Source organism: Platichthys flesus, chromosome 1 (assembly GCF_949316205.1).
Source record: "Platichthys flesus chromosome 1, fPlaFle2.1, whole genome shotgun sequence".
NCBI lineage: Eukaryota > Metazoa > Chordata > Actinopteri > Pleuronectiformes > Pleuronectidae > Platichthys > Platichthys flesus.
In genome coordinates this window covers 11,135,503-11,161,779 of record NC_084945.1, presented here as the reverse complement: position 1 = coordinate 11,161,779, position 26,277 = coordinate 11,135,503, and the positions used below count along the sequence as shown (strand labels likewise).

The window sequence follows — 26,277 nt, the reverse complement described above, 5'->3', positions numbered from 1 at the left end:
TAATTTTTTCTCAAAGATGCTTTCTTATGAGGTATTTCTTCTCACCCATGTGTTTGCCCAGGAGTTTTCAGAGAAGTCTGTTTTTTATTTGAGGCTATGGGGCAAAATGTCACAATTGACAGCTGAGACTGACTCATGATTTGGTAAAGTCAGCTCGAGAACACGCCACAACGGATCAATCCCCTGATCCCACCTATAAACACCGTGCACTCGAATCTGTGATGGTTTGGCTTCATTTCTGGATACTGGGAGGACGTGGAGACATGTCGTCAATCTTTATTCACAGTCTACAGATAAACCACAGATCTCAGTGTGACCAGTTTTAACAAGAACTACTTTCTTCAAATAAATAGCCTTTAAAGCCTTTACCGAAACTGCTGAGTGTCCCACTGTGAAATCACTGTGAAGGCTCGATGGCTCTCCTGTGGCCTTTTTCCAGCCACTTTCGCAAACATCCCTTAACTCTGCAATTTATCAGCGTCTCCAGAGGGAATATCCCTTCATCCCGGGTGCTTTAATGTTAAACAATGATGACGGAGAGAGAATGTGTTTGATCTACATATTACGTTTCTCCTTAATATTGCCAAACCTTGCAGGCTGAGCCACTGATAAGACCTGAGAATATTCATTTTTGTAATTTTTGACTTCAAAGCATCAGATGACACCTTCCCCTCCCTCTTTTGATTGTACATCTTTGCACCTTTGCTGCACTGTGGCCCCACACCTCCAGCATCCTTTGATTTTTCTCTGCTTCCTCGGAGGCACCCCACATCTTCATCCCTCACTCCCTTTGTCCAACCCTCCCTCCTTTCTTTGTCCTGCTGCACACACCAGTGCGCCGTCGTGTGCACGGGGGGGGGGGGGGGGATCTCTCTGCCACTGCACCCTCCCCCCACGCATCTACCTCGCTCTCTTCCTTGAGGGCGCTCGGGTGCTTTGCACGTGCTAACCGGTGAGTAGTCGCTCAAACATCGAGAGTGAGCATGCACGTGCGGTTTGATTGATAAATGAAGAGAAACTTGAGAGAAGGGTTCGGGGATGGGGACGGGGGTGGAGGGCGGGGGTGGTGTTGTGGTTGATGACTGCACATTTCTGCATGTGAGCTCGGTACCCGCTGCCACTGAAAAGGCCACCAGATTTATCTCTCTGATACAAACGAATGTGTTATAAGGGCAGCGATACCTGCAGCCCGCGCGCTCGGCTCCTGCACAACGATTCCCCCGGCACACATTGCAATCACATCAGCCCTCTTTTTCTCAGAAACAGTCACTCCATTAATGCTTTCAGTGCCACGTCTCCTGTGGCCTCGGCATGTTAATGCTCGCATTCTCCATCAGTCACCCTCCACCACATGACACTCCATTTTAAACTGGAGCCACAGGCAGCGGCACGGGGGATGAGAAGTGACAGAAATCATATTGTCTTTCTTCACCTGCAGCGGTCGTCGCACCAACACACACACTCACGGTCGCACACCCACATCACTTGACATTCGGGAGTTTAGCTCGGTTACAAGTTATCTGAGGATTATAAAACATCTTGTAAAATAGTGACTTCATTAGTTTAATGCTCTTATCTGACATCTTGCTTCTCATTCACTGGTGTTTTATAGTTTCAATCCCAGGTGCTCGTCTCATCTGTAGAATGAACAACGGGTCTCCACCTCCTCCCATTATCCACAAATGAATCCACAACATCCAGGATACCAGTTTGGCTATCTTGTGCACTTTGAATCAGAGTGTGCACAGTGGTTGAGGATATGGATCCGCGGGCCATGTTCTTAGATCTATGATATCTAAGTTCAACCAATCACAAGTCAGCTTCAGCCGTCAATCATGATGTTTCACTCTGTTTTTATAGCATCAAATAACAAATTAAAACCAAATTGAACGTTTGAACATCAGAGCGATAAGATCTGCCTAAAATGACAAACATCATCTTTGAGAATAATTCATTTGACTTTTTAGTTTGGCCCTTCCACTAACATAGAGAAGGTGGGATTTATGACATTTCTTGCAATCAGCCACCAGGGGGGATCAAGACACTTTGGCTTCACTTTTGGAGAGCGGTCATGTTTTATATCTTTATATAAAGTCTGAAGTCATGAGGATGAGCTTCTTGCTCAAAGACACCAGCATGTGAACAGGAGGAGCCCAACTTCAAATCCCAGTGAGTGAGCCACACCCTCCTCTAGGTAGATTTTCAACTATTGACCAGTAAAGTAGATAAATCTTAAATATCCCAAAATATAAATAATGACATTATACTAAAACAAGTAATTCTGCATAATCAAAACCTCCCTAAAAGATTTTGTTTGTTGACTTGTGTTCTTACATTACCCTAATACTCAAACCCAAAGAAATCCACCAATTATATTCGAGGTAACATTCGTTTCATTCGGTTGCCTTCTAAATTTACCGCTGGCTTTGCAAGTCTCTGCTCTAACTCCTGGGTTTATCGGTCACTCATAATGGATCATGATAATTCATTGCCGTTTGCTGCGTGACCTGAATCCAACTTTAACACATGATCTCGTCCATGGATATAATTTGCACCTGAGTCGTGTTAGGTAGATTTCCATCGGCAATAGTGGTAGAGACAACAACTCCCAAGATCCCACACTGGAAAAACTGGCCAAAGTTGTAGGTTTGACCATTGTTGGAAACAGTTTGGATAGAGTAAGTACACAGGTCGATAAGATATAAAATATAGATCCAGTCGTTTATAGGCATTTAAATGAAGAATTAATACATATTATATCTTGAAATTTGAAAAAATTATAACTCCTATGGGAGTTTTAAACATAACTGAGGAAACGAAGAATGCTTTGAATTCATGCGGACACACACATACACACAAACACACACACAAGCACTCACAAAGCAGGGGTTAAAGAAAGAGACAGAAGGTGACAGGGCGGTTTAGATTATTTGCAGCGTGTAAAAGAGGGACGTCACCTGTGAAGTGTGTTACGGCTGGAAATCTGGAAACATTAAAAAAGAAGAGAGAGAAAAACAGGGAGAAACGCACACGGGGAACATCAGAGGAAAGCGGGTATGAGAGTTGGCTGGTGTGACCTGTGGCCTCCCTCTCTCTGGGCTGCTCCCTTTGAGCCACTAAACGGCATGCGGTGTGAGAAGCCAGCAGACAGCTGCACCCCCCCTTCTCCTCCTCTGGGCTCCCTCTGGGAAACTGAGGTCCCTTTTCTCCGTTCAGTTTAAATGCTGTGGGGTCAGGAGGACCCGGGGCCCAGTTGAGGTGGTCCTGCCGGGGGTAGAGTTTCACTGCTTTCCACAGTCTGGACCGCTGTGTGTGTGTGTGTGTGTGTGTGTGTGTGTGTGTGTGTGTGTGTGTGTGTGTGTGGGAGCTGCTTGTGAAAAACTACTGTTGTCTCTCTTTTAGAAACAAAAATAAGGGAGACAATCGCTGTTCTACTCAAAACACCCTCCCTCCGTCACTATAACAAATCTTCCACACAACACACACCTCTCATTCCCTACAAATACACAAATTTACACATCAAACTGTTTGCCCACACACACACACAGGCACACACACACAGGCACACACACACACACACACACACCCACACACACACAGGCACCCACACACACACAGGCACAAACACATAGGCACACAGACACACACACACACACACACACACACACACACACACACACGTGGTCTACTGCTACAGTTGCCGTGAGGAAAGGAAAAACTCAACCCAAAATCTTTTGGGAATAAACTCAGAGGGACAAAACAAAAAATAAATCTCAAAACCTCCCAGAGGAACTGGTTTCTGAAAATCTTGGAAAAAAACAACATATTATTTTAGGTGGATGACATGTTTCTCTGTCACCTTGCACATTCAAAGCTCAAGCATGGACAGTAGTCATCGGGGGAAGGAGACAGATTTATAGAAGCAGACAAATTTAGTCCTCAGAAACCCCCCACAACAATTCAAGCTGCAAACCAGATTATGCGGAAGGAGGTGATGTGCTGGTAACTGCCAACTGCAGAAGTAAATGGGGAAGGCTGAGCTCAGAAACCATTGGTTATTGATGGCAGATAATCAGTGTTTACACATGTACTCATGGTGTCATGATCAGGATGTCAATTTTCAAACTAACACGAGATATTCTTCACTGCTCGGAGAGATTATAATTCTGACCTCTTTTATTCAGTTCATTTCATCTTTCTGATAACTTTTCAGGTGTAGCCAAAAAAGATACAGGAGGAGATTAAAAGAGAGGAAGGTTTTGGATGAGTTGAGAAAATATACTGAAAAAGTTAGAAGTAGAAATATCCTGGGGAAAAAAAGAGTTGTCTGTGAGCAGAAATGTCCCGAACGTTTTGAAGTTTGAATAGTTGAAAATCGGTTGAAGCAGTGAGAGCAGCAGTTTGATGCCTTCCCCAAAAGAGACAGGGAGATAAATCCAGACAGAGGGAAGGAGGAAGAGGAGGCCGATCCATATTGGACCCTTTGTCTTGAAGTTCAATCATGCACTGGGCTTCAAAATGATTAGAAGTCCTGCACCAACCTCCATCGACCAGGGGCTCTGGGGTTTGCGCTCGATACTCTTTGTCTGGCCAGCAGCCCACGAGTTAATGTGCTGAACAGTGGAAACGGACGGCAAAGTGGGGAGGGAGACGAGAGGCTGCATCGGATTGATCTGCTGCATCTCAGAGGACCACAGGAAGCAAGCAAACAAACATCTGGGCTGTAAATTATGCTGCTCTACCACACACACACAACGCACACACACACACATACACACACACACACACACACAGCCAGAATACCAGAATAAAGACTGGAGTCATTATTACTAGAGCTAGTTTATTATCACTGTTATTGTCTTTTCTTCAATCAATGTTGCACAATGAACCCCAAAAACAACACAAACCACTAGAAATGGTCTATTTTGCCTTTTTACACATATACATACACACATACAGTACATACAGTATATGTGGATATGTATACAGATTTATAATTGCAACACCTTGAGAGACGGTAGAAACATAACGTTGTGTAAACATATACAGCAGCGATCCCTGAAAATGCTCTGAGAACGTTTATAGAATTTAAATCATCTCATATTGACCTGAATTTAACTGTGGGAGAGACAGGAAGAGCGGAGTGAGAGAGAGAGAGAAGAAAGAGAGAGAATAGAGAGGGGGGGCAGTGACATCAGCAGGACAGGCAGAAAAACACACAGACAGACAGACAGACAGACAGACAGATGTGTGATCATGGGTTGACTCCACTGGTTTGTGCTCCCTTCATTCCTTCAGTTAACCAGATTCAGGGAAACACGACAGACGAGGCTGCGTCTACACAGCGAGAGATGAAGATGTTTTTTTTGGTTTAAGGTTGACACCACATTTGAACCCTGCAGCGACCTAAGAATAATAATACAAAAATCTAACTGCATAGATTAAATAGAGGGTTTTGAAGTTTTTCTCTGTGTTATTGAACTCCGGCAGGTGAAAAAAGCAATTTCACAGTCAGTGTAGTGACGATAAAGTGGGTTATGACCTGTTGCCTTCTCTTGCCCTTCAGCGACACACCATGACTTGCATGATAAAACAGAAATCCTAAGCTAATAACAGAACACATCAGGATTCTAACAGGACGCCTATGCTGCTCATATTATCAGCTTCATCAGGAATTTGCAGCTAGTTCCGTCTAATTAATAAGTAATAATTGAGTTATCATATTGATCTGTAAGGAAGGGAAGATGGATTTTTCTTCGTTTTCAGGTGAAGTTTCTTCAATTCAAAGCCAACCCATTGATGGTGATCCATGTTTGTATTTGTATCTTATTTTCTCAATTGAACTTCTAAGTTAGAAGTGTTTTTGAAGAGATAGCTGCGTCTGTTTTTGTTTTTCGCTCTCCTCATTGGTTTAAAGAAGGCGTGGCTCAGCTGGAAAAGGTGATATCACGTGTGTGGGGGCATCAAAGTATGATGATGGCTGTTGGGTCGTTGAAATTTGTCCAGGTAAAGCCACTATCACTTTTTCAACTTTTTAAATATGGATCTTTTACAAGGTTACAAATCAAGTTTTTGAGTTTCTCTTATTCAATTCTAAATATTTAATGGGACCGAGAGGCAACTTGAAAACAAGTTTTCAGAATCTTTAAACCCAGTGATGGAGTCTTAACTTCATCTGTGGGTTACATTTTTGCTGTTGCAGATTAAAAAACACAAGGCAAACTTTTCCAATAACAACTGAGGGATGGTGACGAAGTGTTGGAAATAAATCAAACTAATCTCACATCAGCTCTCCTCCATAAAACCTATGAGTAAAAATCCTAATGGGAACACTGGGCAAGAGCAGGTGAAACGTTCCCACATGGTCTGATGAGGCAACAGTATCAAGCCTCCTCTGTGAATCACAAACATTATCGCTCAGCAGATCATCTGCGTGTTGCTCAATAGTAAAGATTTTATGTCTCAGTGAGCAGGCTTCAACTGCCGTGTTTACACTGACACTGACTTTCTTGTGTAATGCTTCCTTCACCGGACGGGGGGCGATCACATCTTTTCTTATTTCAGTGGCCAAATAGAAGATGAGTGAACGGCTTCAGATGGCGTCGACAACATCAACACAGAACAGACATTCTCCTCAAGCGATGATGGTTTGTGAGGGAAAATGAAGCCCACTTGTCACTTGAAAAGGAAATGGGAGTGACAGGACCTCAACCCGAGTCACCGGTGTCAGCATGATGGGGGGGGGGGGGGCAGGATGAGGATGAGGTGATCATCAGGCATCAACGAGGGCAGCGGATATTTGGGTTGGTCGAACGGAGAAAGGGTCACTCGACCTATTTTCATCAATACACACCATCAAACATTGACCGACAATGTAAGACAGGACCATCAAGAGCACCATTTTGAGATCACAACAATTTTTTTTTTGCCAGCATTCGGCTAAATATCACAGTGTTACCATCACAAGTCCAATAATGATTAACTAACACTTCTCATTTCAGCTAGAATAACACGTTAGCTTCTCGCCGCTCATGCAGCTCTACGGAGGGATCTTCTCTGCCTACTACCTCGGGTTCAATCTTCTGCCTTGACAGAGGTATATAAAATAGAATACTGATCTCACACATTAAATTACAATAACATTAAATCACCATTTGACAAGAGTATAAATTACTTGGTAAAATCTTTAAACTCAGTATAATTTGACATGTACAGTCGTCAGGGTCTCGGAGCAGAACACCATCGAGATAAATGGGAAATGTAATAAATTTGCAATCGTATCAGACGGTCGTTTTGTGCCACAATGTTCGATACCACATGATGAGGAGGAGTCATTCTAGAAGATGCTGTAGTGTCGTCGGAGTTTGGACTTTTGAAGAAAACCTGAGTCGGAAGAGTTCAGTTCTCCTGAAATGTCCAAACCATGGTTACAGCACGCTTCTTGTGTCCAGAACACACATGATGCAATGATTCAATATCAATCGAGTCAGTCTTAGCTTATATTGATCTGGCTACCTGTGTTCAGTTGATGCATATTGAAGAGAGAGGACCACACAGACAGATGTGCAGTTTTAACAGTGAAAGCCGTATCTCAAGTAACCCTGCAGGTGCCCGGTCCGGGAGGCCTCTCTGTGAGGAACCTCAGGGGACTGGAGGAAACACCAGAGAGATACAACTGCAACTAATGACTATTCTACCAGCTAATCAATGAACTGTTTGGCCCATAACACATCAGCAAATGGTGAAACGATAAGTCAGCGTTACCTCGTGTGACCAAGAGAAGCAGCAATGTCTCACAATGCAGAAGCTGGATTTAGTCAGAACTTGAGAATTATTTCATTTTCTCTTTTATTTCAGATAAATATGTAATTTTAACTTTGGAAATAGTGCTACTGGTTTGAAAGATTTGTAGTTTTCATAATTCAATGGTGAGAAGCACGAGTTGATCCCTTCTACAGTATTTGGGGGAATCTTGTTAATGAATGATGGGCCTCATGTTACTTTTTTAACTGAAATTGTGACCTGGTGTTAATTAATAATCCTTGCAGTGTTCTCTGCCTCACGCAGCTGGAAGCTAAAAAGGACGTTGATCTATTTTCAGAGAAATGTTCCATTTGTTTCTTTTAGCGCAGTGACCCGAACAAGAGACAAAGTTAAATACTCAATATCCTGCAAACTGGTTTGGGATCAGCAAACAGAGCGTCCCTCAGCAGATCTGTCTGAACTGGGCAACTTGTGGATTTATAGGGTGAAAATCATGTAAAGTCCAGAAGGTCAAGTGCAACCTGTTAATATACATACAACATGAGAATCAGAGAGTCCCTGAGCACACAGTCTCCCTGTCCAAAGGTCAGGCTTCAAGACAGAGAGGGGGGGGGGGGCCCTACTGACAGGAACAGAGTTTGGTGAAGTAGCACTTCCCAAGGCTGCAAAATACATCATGACAAAGGCCCTTTTTTTTCTCACTGTGCCAGCGAAGAGATCTGCAAAGCCCCTCCGCTGATGGAGCCACAGTGAGAACAGCTTTCAGGGCTCCATGAAATCACACAAAGTTCTATATTACACAGCAATTCGAAACCCTGACCTATCAACGTCTAATCACGTAAACATAATCGCCGTAGAGCCACATTCCCAGTGAAGCAGGTTCAACAGTACGCCACTAAAAACCTGTCACGTCCACGGAGGAGACGTGGGCAATTTCCTGCAGGAGATTAACCCGAAATTACACGAGGGGAAAGAGGAAGGAAGGAAGGAAGGAAGTAAAGAAGAAAAGCACATCACGTGTTTCCCCAGTGAAATTACTCGTAACAAAAGTTAAAACACTGATTAAGCCTGAAGAGAAAATACCACACTGGTAGTTAATAAATATACAAGCAGGAGACATTGTAGGTCGGGCATTTGTTCTGCTATTTTGACATGTACCATTATTGTTTTTCCAACACTTGTAACATGATATCAACACCAACATGAACAATTAAATACAGGAAAATTGATGCAAGGAGAAACTTCGCAGACAAAATGCATAAACCAATAACTTTAAAAAACATAAAATCACGGTACCTACGATGACCACTAACATGAAAACCGTGTAGAATGTTGTTTTGCATAAAAAAATAAAATGGCAGTCGATTCTCTGTAGTGGGGACACGTACAACATGTGAAACACGTTTCCACTTCCCTGTACATAGTGACAGTTATGCTGCATTCAGGCAATGTGAGCAGAACAGGAGAAATAGAAAACATACGCGTTATTTTGACTTTTGTAATCGCTAACTCTTATAATCACACTAATATTCAAACAGCTCCATTGAACACGTTTTCTAGTGTGAAACTAGGTTCAACCAGTGTTTGGATCAGTTAACTAGACAGTGATGGCTTTTGCTTTTGGAGGCATGTTGAAAACGAGCTATGGTGCCGAGTGGCTTAAATGAATCAACACCATAGATTTAAAAATCAGATGAAGGTACAAGCAGTCTTACCTCAGCTTGTCAATATAGAAAGACAGCAGTGGAATGACTAACTCTGCTGTCTTTTCAACTAAGTACATGCCAGATCAAATGTATTTTCTGCTTGATTTTTGAAAAACGAACATCTTCCAACGTTAAGTGGAAGATATTGTAGCCGTCAGAAATCCTGGTAGGAGCCAGAGTTTTCCCATCCCCCTCCTCATGAACCCAATCTCATCGGGATCACATGAATGCAGCATAATTAAGACGATGACTTTTCAAATCAATAAACCAATCATGTGGAACCATGCTCTAGTTATAGGTGCCACCCACGTCACTTTTCTCATTTCCCTCTGTTCACAGACAGAGTTTCCGCTGAGGATATAAAGTAAAACACCAGTAAGAAGTTAAAAAGCTTCTGATATGAAAAAAAAACACACACACACACAAACCACTAGAAACAAAGTATGAAGATGAACCGTTTTAATAGTTAGTGCACGTGATAAAGGTCCTAAAAATGTCTCCCTCCATTCTGTCCCTCTCCATCTACTTTTTTTTCCTGATACTTGCTATGTGTATAAATATACAATAGTGTGTGTTTCTCTACTCCATTGTTGTTCATACTCTGTAAGTTTCCTTTGTTAAGACCTGAGAGAAAGTCCAGAAACGGGGTTGAGGTAGGTTAATTACAGGGATTAAAGCGAGAGAAAAACTTCTGACTGACAGATGGGGGGGGGGGGGGGGGGGGGATTATGTTTTCATTACTCTGTAGTTTTTTCCATTTGTCTAGAATGTTAACGTGCATTAACTGTCAGTGGCTCGTAAAAACATTTTATTGATATGTTTACGGTCCATCAGTCCACCACTGGTACGGCCCAGTAGCACCTGTCCCAGTAGTCTGATGGCCAGTTCCCCACTGCATATTCACACACTATTTATCTGATGTCTTCATTGGCATTTGCTTGTTTGTTAGTTAGAAAAATTACTTATAAATACTGAACTGACTTCCATGAAATATGGGGTTGGGTGTGTGTGGGGGGGGGGATGTAGACCCTGGATCAAATAAGTAGCCATTGGTGGAGGTATGCGTTCTCTGAGCTCCCCTCTAGTGCATATTACTAGCCCAAATTATTTTAATTACAAAACCTGATTTGTGGTACCAGACGTTAGTTTGCATAATTGGTCAGTGGCAAAACAAACAAATGCTGACATTTTTTTTTTACACTGTAAAATGACAATGTGTGACTACAGACATTGGCCTGTTTCATAGTTTTGAAGCAGAGGCTAGTGGTTGTAAAGTGTAAACGCATAGTGAAACACAACTTGTTGTTAAAAACTAATTTATTAGAATCATAATTAAGAATGGGACTGGACTTGAGTGAGTATTCGGTTGTTTGGCCCGCAGCCAGTGTGATGGAAAAGCTCTGCAGTCACTTTTCATCGTTTTTTATGTAAAAAAGACGGAAGCAGCTGAAGAGGAAGTGAACAGTGTGTCTTCTTGTCATGGTTTCATACAGCCACTGGGCTTGCTTACTGTGTCACCCCCACCGTCCCCTGGCTCCCCCCCCCCTCCCTCAGGTCTCATATATGGCCTCTCTGGGATCCAATTGACTGAAGTATAGTGACTGAGAACTTTAATCCCTGTAAGCATCAGAGCAAGTCCTGTACAGTTTGTGACGACGCTCAGCAGAGAGCTTGAGAGAGAGACCCTGTGATGGTTTACCCGGTGACCATGCTCTCTCTCTCTCTCTCACTCTCTCTCTCTCTCTCTGTGGTTGTCGTCCTCCAGCGTTATCGTAAAAGTCTTCCTGAAGTGCTTTGACTAGTCAGTGTTGACAGGAGGGAGAAAGCTGAGCAGCGGTTTTGGGAAGCGAGTTAAAGATAGACACAGATGATCAGCAACTGTCACGCGTCCTGGGCACCAGCAGTGTAAAAGGCTACTTATTCTGTTTAAGAAGGAGGCAGATAATGTGACAGCTAAACAAAATCACTACGAGCACTGCAGAAACAAATATTCCGGAAAAAAGAAGCTTAGAGATACACTGCTGTCAATTGAATTTGAAGAAACAGTTCAATGTTTTGTGGGAACAGCTTGTTTTTCGTTATTTTGGGGATATCAATAACACCGAAATTTCTGTTTTGTTTGGGGGAGTAGTTGAGCATATCAGGAAATATGTGTTTCAGCTTTCTGAGGTTACTTCTGTTTGTTGAACAAAGTAGTTTTGAGTCAACACTTCCGGTCAAGAGCCCAGAGTTGTATCATCTAACTACCAAAAGAAAGCCAATAAGCGTATTTCACGATATGCCCAACCACGACAGTAGATTACTACAATATCAGAGTCATGTTTGGGGACATTTTGGTAAGATTTGTGCTTAATTTTTATCTTCTACTCCTCATTATATACATGAAAACATTCATTCAGTCATTAAAATATCTGCACATAAACAGACACACAATTACACACGCTCACAGCTCATTTCAAACCCATATACACAATCATGTCTGTATACTGTCAAATTGTGTCTCATGTCCAATTGAACATTATCGCGTCACATCTCATTCAGCAGTAAATCGGCCTGGAAATATCATGAGCAATGCAGTGTATCTCTAATGGTCTTTTCATTCAACTGAAGCAACTACGTTTATAGAAAAAAAAATAACATTATGATCTTTCAAATGAAATAAAATCAACATAAAAGAAAGAAAAACAATGTTCACGATGGAACAGCACAATTCATACACATTCCTGACATACTCCATACAACAGTGTTATCAGTCTGTCAGCTTGCATGAGGTACTGACATTGTATCCACAAACACCAAACTGTATTCATCAACAGATGGAGGCCAGGATTTCACAGAGTGAGGAAAAGAGGTTTTTTTCATTATGCAATAAACAGACAAACAAACAACAACAACAGCGACAACATTAACATTGTTATCTTGAGGTAGAACATTAACTTTCAGCATTTGGAAGTGCTTTATGTTGGATTCTCGTTTTTTTCATTTTTCTTTTTTTGTTTCGCTTTCGACAAGCAGGAGAGGAGAGAAGGTTCTTGACATCTGAGGTAGTGCGGCACCTGATCTCGTACTTTTCAAACCAAGCAGTTCCTCCGCATGTAAAGTAATTGTGAGGACAGGGGAAGGTAAAGTCCCGAAAAGCTTCCCGCAACACATTCATTCCGGCTGAGGTAGGTTTTTGTTGAGTCGCAAGGTTCACGCAGCCTAGTCTAGTTCCTGTATGGAGGCCGAGAACTCATAAAAAAACGTTGATATCGCTGAAACAAAGTCCTGAGACAGAATATATCAAATCCCTGGAAGAAGGCTAAGTCTTCTGAGAGCGCGAGGGTGGAATCATTGGTAGGTGTAAGAGCAGGCAGCAGGAGTCTTTGACATCCACAGAAAGGTAGAAATAAGACCAATAACTTATAACCACTTTTGACATATAGATGATAAAGATATATATGTATTTATATATATATTTACTGTATATATCTATGAACTTAAAAATAAAATCATTATTGTGTAACAAGGATATTGTGGGCCCTCTATTCTGTGCTGCCCAATACCAGAAAATGAGCTAAGGAGTAGGGCCGTCACTTTTTCTCCCAAATAAGAACAATTGTTTGAAATAATGATGTGGAAGTATTTTGGGGATTTACACTTTTGTTTTCATTTACACTTTCACGTTGGTGGCAAAGTCAACAACAAAGACAAAGCCGGTGTGGCAACGCGGAAAGTTAAAGTATATGGAACAAAACAGTTTTTCAAATATGTGTTCAAACTTGACTGGAAAGAAAGTGACAGCCCGGGAATAAACAGTTGTAAAAATAAAAAACAAACTGGCCTGCCTAGTTTGAAACAGCCCTCCATCAGAGGAGAGCTCTCCAGAAACAGGCCAACAAAAAAAAGAACATCCTCTGGCATACAGTCCTAGATCCTCCTTAACTTACCAATAAAAAATCTTTGCACAAAAAGTAAAAACTACTTCGAAAGGAAACACTTTTCAACCTGAGTGTGTGAAGAGTCTAAGTCTACACTGTGGACAGTGTCGTGTGAATCGGCCTTCATACATGATTAGCCTTGGTCCTGCTGACCCGCTCCTGCTGCGGGAGGCTCCTGGAAATGCGTCTCCGAGTCCCGCTCCATCACAAACTCGTCCAGCGGTATCGTCGACAGCTGGGTTTCGTTCAGTGCGTAGGCTTCGGACTGAAAACACACGCAAATGATTGTTATCAGACAGGGTTATAAGTCATTCATTCATTAATAAGAGAGAGACAGGAAACATGTGTTATTTAAAACTGATTTAAAGGTAAATTAGACCACTAAACAGTTATGATAACACTGCACTTTCACAGCAACAGTGGCCCAGTCCAACAGGGCAAGAAACATATGAGACAAGATGATCATTTATTTTGCATTTTGTTGTAATCTTCCCTTCACTGCAAAATGTATGAGGAAAACCCAACTGTTGTTGTAATAAACTATATTTTCCTTAAAAACATCCTCAGTCACAACATTTAACTTTAAACAGAGACTGAGTTAAAAAAGACTTTCATACATCCCGACATGGTGCTCACTACTGGGACTCACCATGCAGGAGTCTTGTGTGTGGGGTTGAGTGAAGAGTCTCTCGAGCTCGTTGCTGTCCACCACCTTCTTTCCAGTTGCGCTGCCGTTGACCTCCATCTCTCTCCTGGCAGCCCTGTTCAGCCCAGCGGCCCCCTGGGAAGAGGACGAGGACTCCAGCACCGCGCTGTGCCCCGCCTGGGGGGTTGCCTGAACTGTCTTACACATCATTAACCTGGAGATTACACCGACAGACACACACATAAAACACTTGTCAACTGCGTACACACGACAAACGGACATTGGCCCTCGACAACAGTTATTTGCATTGGATCCACTTGTTGTCGATAGTGATTCACGCGGCAGGGTGGCACTGACCTGCCCCGGTAGCTGAGGACGAGGAAAAGCACGCAGAAGATGATGCAGGTGACTCCGATGTGAATCCCGATTATGATGCCTGTAGTGGATGTTTTACTCTGTCCGTCTTTGACACAGTCACACGGGGCGTCCAGTACTGAGGAGACACGACGCACACCACAGTCAAACCACTGCCAGAGTTTGTGTAAACCAGGATATGTCATGAAGTGTGCACGTTTGTGTGTGTAGTGGATTGTTCATCTGAGGAATTCAACATCACTTTGCCAGAATAAAAGATGACATGTGTGAATCTGGAGACATGTTAAACCTTGATGCACATTGAGTAGCTGATGTGTGGGTGTGTTTGGTCGTGTCAGCTCAAATCACCAGATTTCTCCAACGCCTCCCGAAGTGAGACAAATCGCACAGTGGCGTTGCCGTCTCCGTGTTGGTTGTACACAAGCACTTTAATCTCGTAGACCAGTGAGGGATCTGGACAAAACAAGAGACGGAGAGAGATTTTCAGATTATGAGCCAGGCAGTAAAACTTCACCCAGAATCGACCAAACACCACAGAGGTTGATATCGATCCTGATGGGACCAAGTTTGTCTGACTGAGTCATATGTGGTCCTTTGTTCAGCCTCAGGATAAACACATCAAGGTAGGTCTGTTTAATTCTGGATTAATATTAAGCGCAATTCCAAATTGTATTCTGACGTATTCTGAGATGCTTGTTTATGGGTTGAGAGCCCGCCATCAAATATTGAATTTTTGGGGGGGATAAGGATTACAATGACTAATAAGTGTATAGAAATCCTCTTATAACAATGTCTCACCCAGCTGAGTGATGTTGTACTGGGTGATGTTGCGAGGGAAGCTGATGGGACCGGTGAACAGCGGGGTGTGGGCTCTTCTGTAAAACAGCCTGAAGCCTTGATGTTGACCCATCTTGGAGGAGGGCTCCCACGTCACCTGAAGAAAGCTGCTGTTCACTACCTTGGTGTAGAGGGAGGGCGGCGCTGGCACTGCAACACAACACAGAATGTCAGCCGGGGCGATACAGGCTGTCGAGTGGTACAACAACATGATAGAAGCAGCACCCAACAGTTAACAGGAACGCTTTTATTCTGTATCGGTAGAGTAGGATTAATGACAAATTCCTGTTATTTAGATTTTGAGCAGGACTGTCAAGAGTAAATTATTATTTAAATAAGATAACTTAATAAATCTATTTTAAAAATCTATTTATTTAATTTTTAAATGTTTGTGAACAGCATCAAAGCCTTTTATGAATAATACAATTTAAAAAAAAAGAGTGTCTGCGCAAAGGCAGATTTAGGTGAATCTATTCATATCTTATGTATAACAGTTTGATTGAAGCTAGAAAGAAAGTTTAGCTGATCATAGGTCCTTCACCTTTTATGGATTGGACTCTAAGCAAACACTAAACATATGCAGTAAAAAATTTAATCTCCATGAATGTTTATTAAAATATATGGATACATGGATGAGTGTTATGCCTCCAGCTCACCCTCCCCGTGCGTGTTCTGGGTGACGCTGTCCGATGCTTTGCTGGCCCCGTGGGATGTGTAAGCCTTGACGTAGAAGGTGTAACTGGTGGAGGGCTCCAGCTCCCTGATGATCTGCTGCAGCGTCACTTTACTGACGGCCTCCTCGTACTCAATTTCCACTGGGTCTAAGGCAGGATGATGGAGGAGGAGGAAGAAGAAGAAGAAGAAGAGATGGACCAACAGAAAGAGGAGGTGATGGTTGAAAAGAGTGGGAGGTGGAAAGAGGAAAATGTATACGGCAAAAAGAAACAGGGAGGGAGGAGGAGCAGGTATCAAAAGACAGAGAGAGGGAACGATAAATACAATCTGTTAGTGTCATCGTTTTATGGTTATTGCCCATTTCACCTGTGTTATCAGAGCAGGTCTGTAAAACAGCTTATCTAGTTCGGCCCTGGGAGCCTGAATAATGATGGTCGGGTGAATTGCTGGGGTGGAGGAGACAGAAGGGGTAAATGTGGGAGTTTCAGAGGATCTGTTAAACCATTTTAATGCTCTTAATCTAGAAACATCCAACCATAACCACTATCTACCTCCAGCCCTCCACCAACTGGGCCGTGGAAGGAAGGGTAATTACAGCAGATCTTATTGGTTGGCCCCTTGGGCCCTTAATTATCCATCCAATGGAACTACTGAGAAAAACAGCAGCTGGCACTGTGAGACTCTCACTACATAGAAAAACAGATACAAACAGGACACACAAACCCGTAAAGCCTACACACTGCATCTATGTAAATCAGCATGGCTTCATATATGAAAACACACAGGGAGTGTCAAATTAGATATTCAAACATATGGATCCCAAAACAAGAAATCCGATTTATATTTATATTCATATATTTTTTATGAATCGTTTTATTTCTAGCGTGGGGTGTTGCACCTGGATACAGTTCCTATTTTTGTTGATATCAACAAGTTTTAATGCACAAACTAAAAATAGTTTAGACAAATGATCTGCACAAATATTGTGTAACAGTGACGGTTAACACTGTTTATCACGGTTTTCTGCACCAGTGGTTATAGATAAGGTTCTATCGGAGTCTGTTTCACCTAATTAGCAAAATTCACTCTGAGTCGTATTATAAATTCATATCTTTGTGTACCACTCTCACAGCTGTATTCTCACATGGCTCATACAGACATGTTCCAGATATATTGGCCAAACAAAGTGCTGACTCTGACGTTTGTGTTCTAACTTACAGCCCATCCAGAAAATGTAAAAGTTCCAGAATAACCTACAATAGCCTTTGACATAAATTTCATGTGCCTAATGCTGTATTTATTATCCATGGGGGAACTTTATCATCCTGATTTATTTCTATATTATCCACTCCATGTAACTGCCGCCTCACCTGAGGTCCTGCGGATGTGGAGCACATATCCGATGATGTCCTGAGTGTTCTGCTCGGGCTCCTTCCAGGACACCAGGATGGTGGTGGGTGAGAGGGCCTCGGCCTGCACATGGCTGGGCACACCGGGCAGTCCGTCAGCCCACAGCACCGTGAGGCGGGCGCTGGCCTGCGTGGAGCCAGCGCTGTTCTCAGCGATGCACTGGTAGATAGCTTCATCCTCCTGGCTAATGCCGTAGACTGTCAGCGTGCTGAGAAGGCAGGAACAGGAAGGAAGAAAGGAAATTGAGAAAGAAAAAAAAGGAAATAAGGAAGTTGAGTTTCTTTGACAACGTTTTCCTCTTTGTTGGATGTAACAATTTCATTCACTTGCTGTCAAGTGGAAAATGTTATTGTTTTCTGTGAAGGAAAAGGTACAATGTTCTTTTTTTTTTACTAAAAGTATGTCTCCCAGAAGCTATGTACCTCTTCTTGAATAAATGCACTCAGGTATTCCAGCTGCCACTAACCCCACGTATGGGACTGCATACAAAGAAGAAGAATGTGACAGTGCATCGGTATCACAAGCTGGTGTGTGCAGCCGAGTGTGTGTTTGAGTGACCGATGGAAGGACTCCACAAACTACAGACGGGGGCAGAATGTATAGAGCTTCTTCACTCATGCAAAGCACATAGTTTCAAACTGAACCGTCTTCTACTGGAGCTCCCATTGGAGCAGATAAATCTATTTCACTGTTTTCAAAAAAATGTATTTGCCTACATCGGTAAGACCTTTCATCTGTCCATGCACACATATGTACCCACATACCTATGCACACACACAACCTCCCACAGACAGTAAATCATTTTCCTCAGAGCATTCACTATATTCTCTTTGTTCCTGCCATGGCTCCACACTATCCTTCCTCCACCACTCTGCTCTTTGTCCCCATTTTTCTATCTCTGCTTCTCCTTCTCCTCTCCCACCTAACCTGTCGTCACGTATAGAAGACCTATAAGGGAGGCATTGTGTGTGTGGGTGTGTGTGTGTGCCCTGTGCGAGTTAGTTTGTGCATGCTGAGTAGGTGTTATTAGGAGAAAACACATAGTCCACTCCTCTCGCTGCACTTATCCTGAGGCAAAAGGAAAAAAAAAACATTTAACGTACTATGGAAATGAGGCCCGGTGGCGCAAAGCATGTCTTCATCCCATTTCATGCCAAGGCCATTTGTGCAGTATTTAAGGTGTAATGTGTGCTGGGGAAAACTGAGAACTTGCAAACAATGAGTACCCTGGGATTATGGGAGGGCACGAGTTGTAGCTTCGTCCATTTTGTCTGCATTGACACACTGTAGCCCCGGGTGGCCGGCCCAGCATACAGAGCTATATGAGCCACACAACACGTGGTTGCCCACACTACAACTGCAGTGACTTATGACATAATGTTTAGCCTAATCTTTTCTTAGGTCTGTTATTTTTTCTCGATTGGACACCTTCAGGTCTTTATGGTTCACAGTTATTGTCGCATTATATATAAAGTGTCTGTAAAATCAGTTCAATGTTAATCTTTCTGTGGGCGCCCCTGTTCCAGAACTCTGTGGTTCCTTCTCTTAAAACAGATGTAAGTCTGTCAACCTCAGAATCTTAAATCATCTACAACTGGGTCACGACTTCATCTGCCTCAGAGGAGGCTTTTCGAAGACTGTCAGATGCAGCAGTGAAAGCAGATCTTCCTTAAAGCTGCAGGAGGGAACATTTGGAAAATAAAAACATGTTTACTAAAACATGTCGCTATGTTCTGACAGGGGAACATGAGGCTGATAGTCATGGAAAAGGTTTTGGTATTACGGATTGTTTGAAAAACAAACGGGTTTGCTCCGTGTTTCAGCCTCTCGTCCACATGCCAATGGAGTTTTAGCCACTAAACAGAGATTTTTGCAAAACCCTCCCAAAGTACAAATTTTCCAAATATACAGTTTCTGTTTATCCGTGTGTACACATAAAACAAAGTCTTTTGAAAAAATCATTATTATTATTATGCAGCTTATTTGGAATGTGGCATCTAATGCATTTCTGAACAAGCAGCCTTTCTAAAGATCCATATATAACTACAGGTTTCAATTCACTTCAAATCTGATATTCTCAGTTCTGGCTAACAAACTTCTGTATCTGCACATTGTTTCCTGTCATCTACATGAGGACATTTGGGTCAATCCCAAAATGATTACCATTTTGTAATTTTTTTAATATTGGCTAATTTATTGGCAGGATAGTAAAAATATTTCACGTTTTCATTGACCAAAAATACATTCAAGCTCAGAGATATAGCTCCAAGCCACACGTGAGCAGGCAAAGAGCAGCTCGTGAGCCACAGGTCTGCCACCGGCACAGACCTCCATCAAGGCATTTTAGGAGATTTGAACAGTAAGAAAACCTTCTGGCTTCTGGTTTTTATGCTGCGCTTTAAGTTCAATGTATATCCTGCAGCATGCAGCTAATCTGTCATTTGCAGTTTGTAAGGACCTGTCGAAACAGATTGTCATCTTTCTTTTGACTGACAGGTGGAATCCTCAGTGTATAAATCAGAATTTATTAAGAAGTGTCAGGACGATCCCGTGAGGAAAACCATGCAATTTATTGAAAGAACAACATGTCAGCCCCTGTGCGGTGTATGTGGTTTGTCACCAACACCTTGTGGACCCACGAAATGGGACATGGGGAAAGTGGCATTTCAGCTCTCGACAGACTGCGCTGACCTCAGACCACACTCAGCAAGGTTTGTGAGGACGGATTTGTAGGGACAGCAGAGTGCTCTTCTGGGTCAGCAGGCAGGATGGAGGAGTGAATCATTCCATTTCCTTTTCAAAATTGATGTGGTGGGACAAAATTACTGTACGTCTATAAACTGGGTCAGGAAAGGCTGTGAGCTGGAAGAGTTATTATTCCTGTTCGCTCTACCTGGTGGATTCAATCTGGATAATTATCAGGTCAAAGAGGACCGCTGTATTTCACCCTCTCTAAGTCAATCTCACCTCTGACCCCTGAGGTGGCAGCAGTCGCCAGCCCTCAGCTCGCTACTCAACCATCACATTTCTGACAGCCTTTCATATCAGCGATAGACGGAGTGTTTGCCGACGGGCGGCCTGACCGGATGCCACGGACTCAGCAAAGAGGCCCCTGGGGACGCACTGCTCAATGCCAACGGGACCCTGGAGGAGCCATGAGGGAAATTTCACAAGGCGCTGCTCGTTTCAGAGGGTACAGCAGCATCCGCCCGCATGTTGCCACATTCAGGTGCACGACATTCCTGGTCACATACACACAGAACGATCCTGCTGATGTTGAGCTTATGAAATTCCACACCTGCTGTCAAAAACTCCCTTTTCAGCTTCCAGGATGGATGCTTCCGTGGTTTCAGCATTTTTGGTACAAGTGTGCTTAATGTGCTAAACGTGCTTGTTTACATAATCATGAATATCTGCTTTGTATATTTGAGCAAACGATCACGGATTATTAATGATTGCGGCCTTTATCTGACGATTACTCATTTACTCAATTTATCCAAAGAGATAACAACTGAAGGACAATAACAGAGCTTAAAGCTGGCATATGCTGCATCATTCCACCAAATCCATTCCATCCAACCTTGCTTACAAACAAACCAACAAACCAACAGAGCTGAACCCCCTTTGCCGAGGTAATCATTTGGTAACTGAAGAGGAAAGTGTCCATTTTTCAGTTTTAAATGGAAACATCTTTCCTTTATGTAAGAGAGATATGTTGTTTAGAAGATGGCCAATGATCTGTATTTATATATACCAGTTTTCTAGCCTTGATGATCAGTTATTGCTTTCCAGTACAGATTTTTGTTGCCATTCACCCATTCACACACTCATTCATACAGTTCATCTTAAGGGCGGCAGTCTTTTCTATGAGGCAATTCGGGGCTCAGTATTTTGCCCAAGGATACTGCAGCATTCAGATGGGGAATACTGGGATTGAGGAGTAAGAATATCTTTATCCAGTTTTATTTAAATCAGGCAATTTGTCTGGACAACCATCTTATTTCTAGGGAGATCAAATATTATGTGCATATTTTTACTCAAGTTTTTAGACTTTTTTCAATCTTGGTGTAGAGCTTTAAAATAGGTTGATGCCCCACATTAATATGCAACAGCAGCACTGGGCCACCAGAGATCCCTGAAGTGAGTGAAGAGAGAAAAAAAGGTCAATAAGTTTGTTTTCTCACATGAGCTCCAAAGCCAAGCTGTCCTGTGCTGACAGGTTGACACCATCATTTACTCATCAGCTCAAGGTCATTTCACAGACTGATGGATAAGGCCATGGGCCAGGGGAGTGGCTGACAGTGGGGCCTTGGGCCTGTTGTTCTGCTGCTGAGGCCGTGTGTACTCTCTGTTGTCTCCGAGCAGCACCCCATCAAAAGTCGGCGCGGCCGCTCTGTATCCAGCGAGAGGGGGAAAGGGGGAGAAGAAAAAATACGGGGACAAAGAGAGAAAAGGAGGAAGAGATGGGGGAGGGGGAGGAGCAACGAGCTCTCTGTGGCCTGAGAGGAGGGAAGGGCCCAGGGATATGACTGATTACAGGCAGGGTCAGAGTTCAAGGCCAATGCCCAGGCCCCAGCTCTATGTAATGGGGGCAGGAAGGGGGATGTGGGGCACAGAGAGGGGCTGCAAACAAGAAAGCCAGGTCTTGGTGAAAGACAGCGGCAAAAAAAAGAAGAAAAAAGAAGAAAAGAAAAAGAGCCTTTGAAAAGAATTCTACAACGAAATGTCCAGGTTTATGTGGTAGCCTGTTCCTTCAGATGTCGGCCATTAATTATAAAACACACCACAGCGATCACACACACATACACACACACACACTCGAAACACATTCTTTTCTTTGCCCTGTGAATTTAACTCTTTACGCACAAATGTAAACCTGACCTGAGTTTTCTTACTTTCTTACAGAGAAAGAGATTAAACCTTTCTCATACTTTAATTTACCACAAGTAAGAATTCAATTTTCTTAAGCATCGTCTACAATATCGCTTTTAAAAACAGGCTGACTTTCAACCTAGTGCTTATGACATTCTGTGATGTGGAATCACAGCTCCCATGTCTTGGACGATTACGCGTCCAAGCTTTAAAGACGCAAGACTGAGGCGAGTCCTTATACATAATTAGTAACAGCTCTCAAAGAGGCTTCAAATAGCAATGATGGCCTGTTTTACAGTAGCCTGGTCAGCAGAGGCCGATAATAAATGGGATTACAATCATGCTTGAAATGTGTGTTTGTGTCTGAGCACCTGTGTGCAGATGTGTGTATCAAGATCTGTGAAACACACAACTTCACCCTGAGCAGCAACATCTGTTTACAGAAGCAGCTTCATCATCTCACATTATATTTCACGCAGCTTTGTCTTCTCCCTGTGTGTTTTGTGTGTGTGTGTGTGTGCGGATGAGGAGACACAACAACACTATCTGTGAATTTTCATGTTTGATTATGCGTGTGCACAAAATGAATGATGGCATGCACCACCAGGCTATTTGCGCCCATATGGGCTCACTTGCCTTTTGATTAATGTGTGTGCATGCGTGTGTGTGAATGAAATGTACAATCGATTCCCTTTTCTCCCCTTGTCCGATTTGCTCTTGAAGGTCGGGGTCATGAGGGCCGAGCTGAGGGGAAAAACCACTGCTTACACTCACTCACGCACATGCACACAAACACACACGCACACGCACACACACACACACACACACACACACACACACACACACACACACACACACACACTGCTAATGCTGAAATGACCTCCTGAAAGATATCTGTCAAAGTAAGTAAGATTAAACAAACATATTTTACAGCAGATATGTATTAACACTGGAGAGGACTGAATTTCATAATAACTCATTTGTAATATTATATAGACTGTGATAATTAATGACATTGTCCTCGATGTACAAATCACACAGTTCAGCTCCACATTTCACATTCTTAAGATGGACATCAATTTGCCTTGTTCTCTGCATTTCCTGGTCAACTAGCTGAGTTTATGAGCTCATTAGCTAATGGTAGATCTCAAGCTGAGGCCCGCCTCCTTAGCCAATCACAGCGCAGAGTTTGTGATGCATGAGATCCATATTATAGCAGGTCATATACTAATGGTGGCAAATGGAAACACTGTGATGCCCTGCTCTGCTCTACTTTATCTCTCTCTCTCTCTCTCCTCATTTGTTCTGATTGCAAAAACTCATCATTTCTCTTTGACCATCCGGACATTTTTTTTGCATTGAAGTCGGGTCTCTCATTTGTTGCCTCCCTCTCTTCCTTCCTCGGTTGTTAGTCCCTCGCTCCATCTCTCTGACTCATATAGACTTGTATAGGCGAAGTGTGAACGGCAGAGTGTATGTGAGCGATGGAGGTGTCTGCTCCCTTCACTCACTGCCGCAGACTGCAAGTATTGATTCTTTGGTACATATTTAAAATATGCACCTAATACTCTATTTTATGAGTAATAACCCCATACATGGCTGGTTAGCTTCCGGGTCAGCCGCACCCTTGAGAAGAAAAGCAGGTCTAACATGTGATCCGCTACACTGTATCTTCGCAAAGATGTTTCTGCAGTGCCACATACAGGGTGAGACAGGATGTACAATCAAAAATGTCATGCAACCCACAGCATTCATAGTGCGCGGTGCTGACTGAGCTGGGTGCTCGGACATTCTGCTCTTGGTAATCCGAGGGACTGCCACGGGGGAGAAATCCAACATCGAGTCAATACGCTGCTCACACACAAAGGTACAAATAGACTGAGGCTCATGTCTTGGCAGGCACAGATTCCAGCAGCTGCAGCGTCGGAAGCAGAAGAAAACGCAGGGAAACAGAACACTCGATGATGCAAATGATGAGATCAAGGGAGCAGTGATTGAAAGTGACATCTACACGACTTCAGAGAGCTTGGTCCAACCTTACGAAGATACAGTGACGGACACGAGAGCTGGGTTGTGTTAGTTTGAATTATGTGATCATCTATATAACTCTTATTTAATATTTTCAGATACAAAATAAAGTAATACAATTACCATACCACTTTCTGATAAGTTGCCCTTTATTAATGGTTTACTTGGTTTAATTAATGACCTCATTCAATTGTTTAAAAAAAACCTGTATGAAACATGAATCAGAAATGTTGTGGGATCACAAAGTTGTGTTTATCCTTATTATTTTGTAAATAATGTAAATATTTATGTTTTTCACACATTCTAGTAAACCATAAAGTGAATAGTTACATTGAATACATTTATAAGCAATGTAATTCAATCCAGATACTCTGTAAATGATGTATGAAGTATTAGTTAATGGCTTCAAAACCATTAATTAAGACATTAATTAGGACTTTCAAAACTTTTACAAGGGGTCATTTCTGTGGTACCATAAATCACTCTTAGTAAGGAGACTCCAGCCTATGTACAGGCTGTATATATACATGAACAATCAATTGATGCAAATGTAAACAGTGCACACAACATGATGCCAAAGCAAATCCTCAGTAAAGAGAAACAGTGGTCACAGGCAGAGCTCTGTCACTATAACAACAGGTTCAACCCATGGATTTGTTGGTATTCTTCTATATATAAATATATTTTCACATACAAAGCAATTACATTTTTTTTCTTCTTACCTGTTATTGTTCCTGAGTCTGACGTGTGCCCCGGGTTCCAGAATCTGCCCGTTCTTCAGCCAGGTGAGCTGGGGCTCAGGCTCGCCCTGCGCCTGGCAGGTGAAGATGGCGGTGGTGCCGACAGGACGAGCGATGGACTGAGGAAGTTGAACAAACTCAGCTGGAGCTGAAAGAGCAAGAAAATGGGGGTTCAGAAAAGATGTTCCCCAGATACAAAGAGAGTGCCAGAGAAATCAGTGACAGAAAGAGGATCCATGACCAGGTCGTTATTAAAGGACAAATTGATATTGATAAAAGAACATTTTAAAAGAAAACTATGAGAGCCTGTCAGGCATCAAGGTTATTCATGGTACAGAAATAGTACAATGATAGATGTATATAACCTCTGTTGCTTATCTATAATTCAGGGTCATTTAAAAGGAATGTAAAAGACACATGGTCAATGCAGATTCTGGGGAAATCAACAGAAATAGAGAAGACTAGAAATGTGGAGGAATGACATCAACAACAGCAGCAGCAGCACTTGACAACAACACATCCACACGAACACAAAAAGCTGCAGTTCACAGGTTCTTCGTATCCTTCATCTGTTTTCAATCCATGATTGGATCAGTGGTAATAACCTATTCATTTGAAATGGTTCTCGCAGAGTAATTACAGTTACGTCCCCTGGAGTTTGATTCCTGGGTTCATGCTTTTATTCGAGCTGGCAGGCGTCGTCATCTCCACTGCACTCATTATTGTCCAGGTGGCTTTCAGTGATTTGATAACCAAAGGTATTTATGACCATATTAACTCAATACTTTTTTTTTTTATGGTTATTAGAATATCTCAGATTTGTCACTGGAGGATAGTGTGCTGGAGAACAGGGCATATCACATGCCTGTTTTAAAAGAGAAGAGAGCTCTACTCTCCTGCCGTCCCAATCATTTTACTCATCATTACCTGGTGGGACAGAGCAACAGGAATCAAATTGTAAAATTACAGGTTTTGAGTGATGCTGTTTGGAAACAAAATCTCATGTTGAGTAGAAATAAAAAAACAGGATCAGTGACTCATGTTCTTAATAACCCGAATTGAATGCATGGGAGCTGGCTCTGTACCAAAAGCAAATACTTAACATAGCAACTTTAACAGACTGTGCACATGGTATCTCCGCCAGGGAGGTTATGTTTTCACCCTTGTTTTCACCTTGTATGTTTGTGAGTAAGAGTTCTCAAAAATAGCTAAACAGATTTTCCCGAAACTTGGTGGAGGTTTATGGTATGGGTCAGGGACTTTTCGTTTGCTGTCTTTAACATTGGTCGGTAGGGAGTTTAGAA

At 42.6% G+C, this 26,277-nt stretch overlaps 1 protein-coding gene across 1 annotated transcript in view; it reads right to left on the bottom strand.

Annotated features, from left to right (window-relative positions):
• Window positions 1-11,041: 11,041 nt before the first annotated feature.
• igdcc3 (immunoglobulin superfamily, DCC subclass, member 3) overlaps window positions 11,042-26,277 on the bottom strand; it is a 54,143-nt gene continuing 38,907 nt past the window's right edge. Inside the window, exons 7-14 of the mRNA XM_062393362.1 lie at window positions 24,956-25,121; window positions 17,294-17,541; window positions 15,905-16,069; window positions 15,210-15,398; window positions 14,760-14,864; window positions 14,394-14,529; window positions 14,040-14,250; window positions 11,042-13,655 (exon numbers count right to left, since the gene is read on the bottom strand). Of these exons, the coding sequence (XP_062249346.1) occupies window positions 13,524-13,655; window positions 14,040-14,250; window positions 14,394-14,529; window positions 14,760-14,864; window positions 15,210-15,398; window positions 15,905-16,069; window positions 17,294-17,541; window positions 24,956-25,121 (1,352 nt within the window). The 3' untranslated portion in view covers window positions 11,042-13,523. The remainder of the gene's footprint in view (window positions 13,656-14,039; window positions 14,251-14,393; window positions 14,530-14,759; window positions 14,865-15,209; window positions 15,399-15,904; window positions 16,070-17,293; window positions 17,542-24,955; window positions 25,122-26,277) is intronic.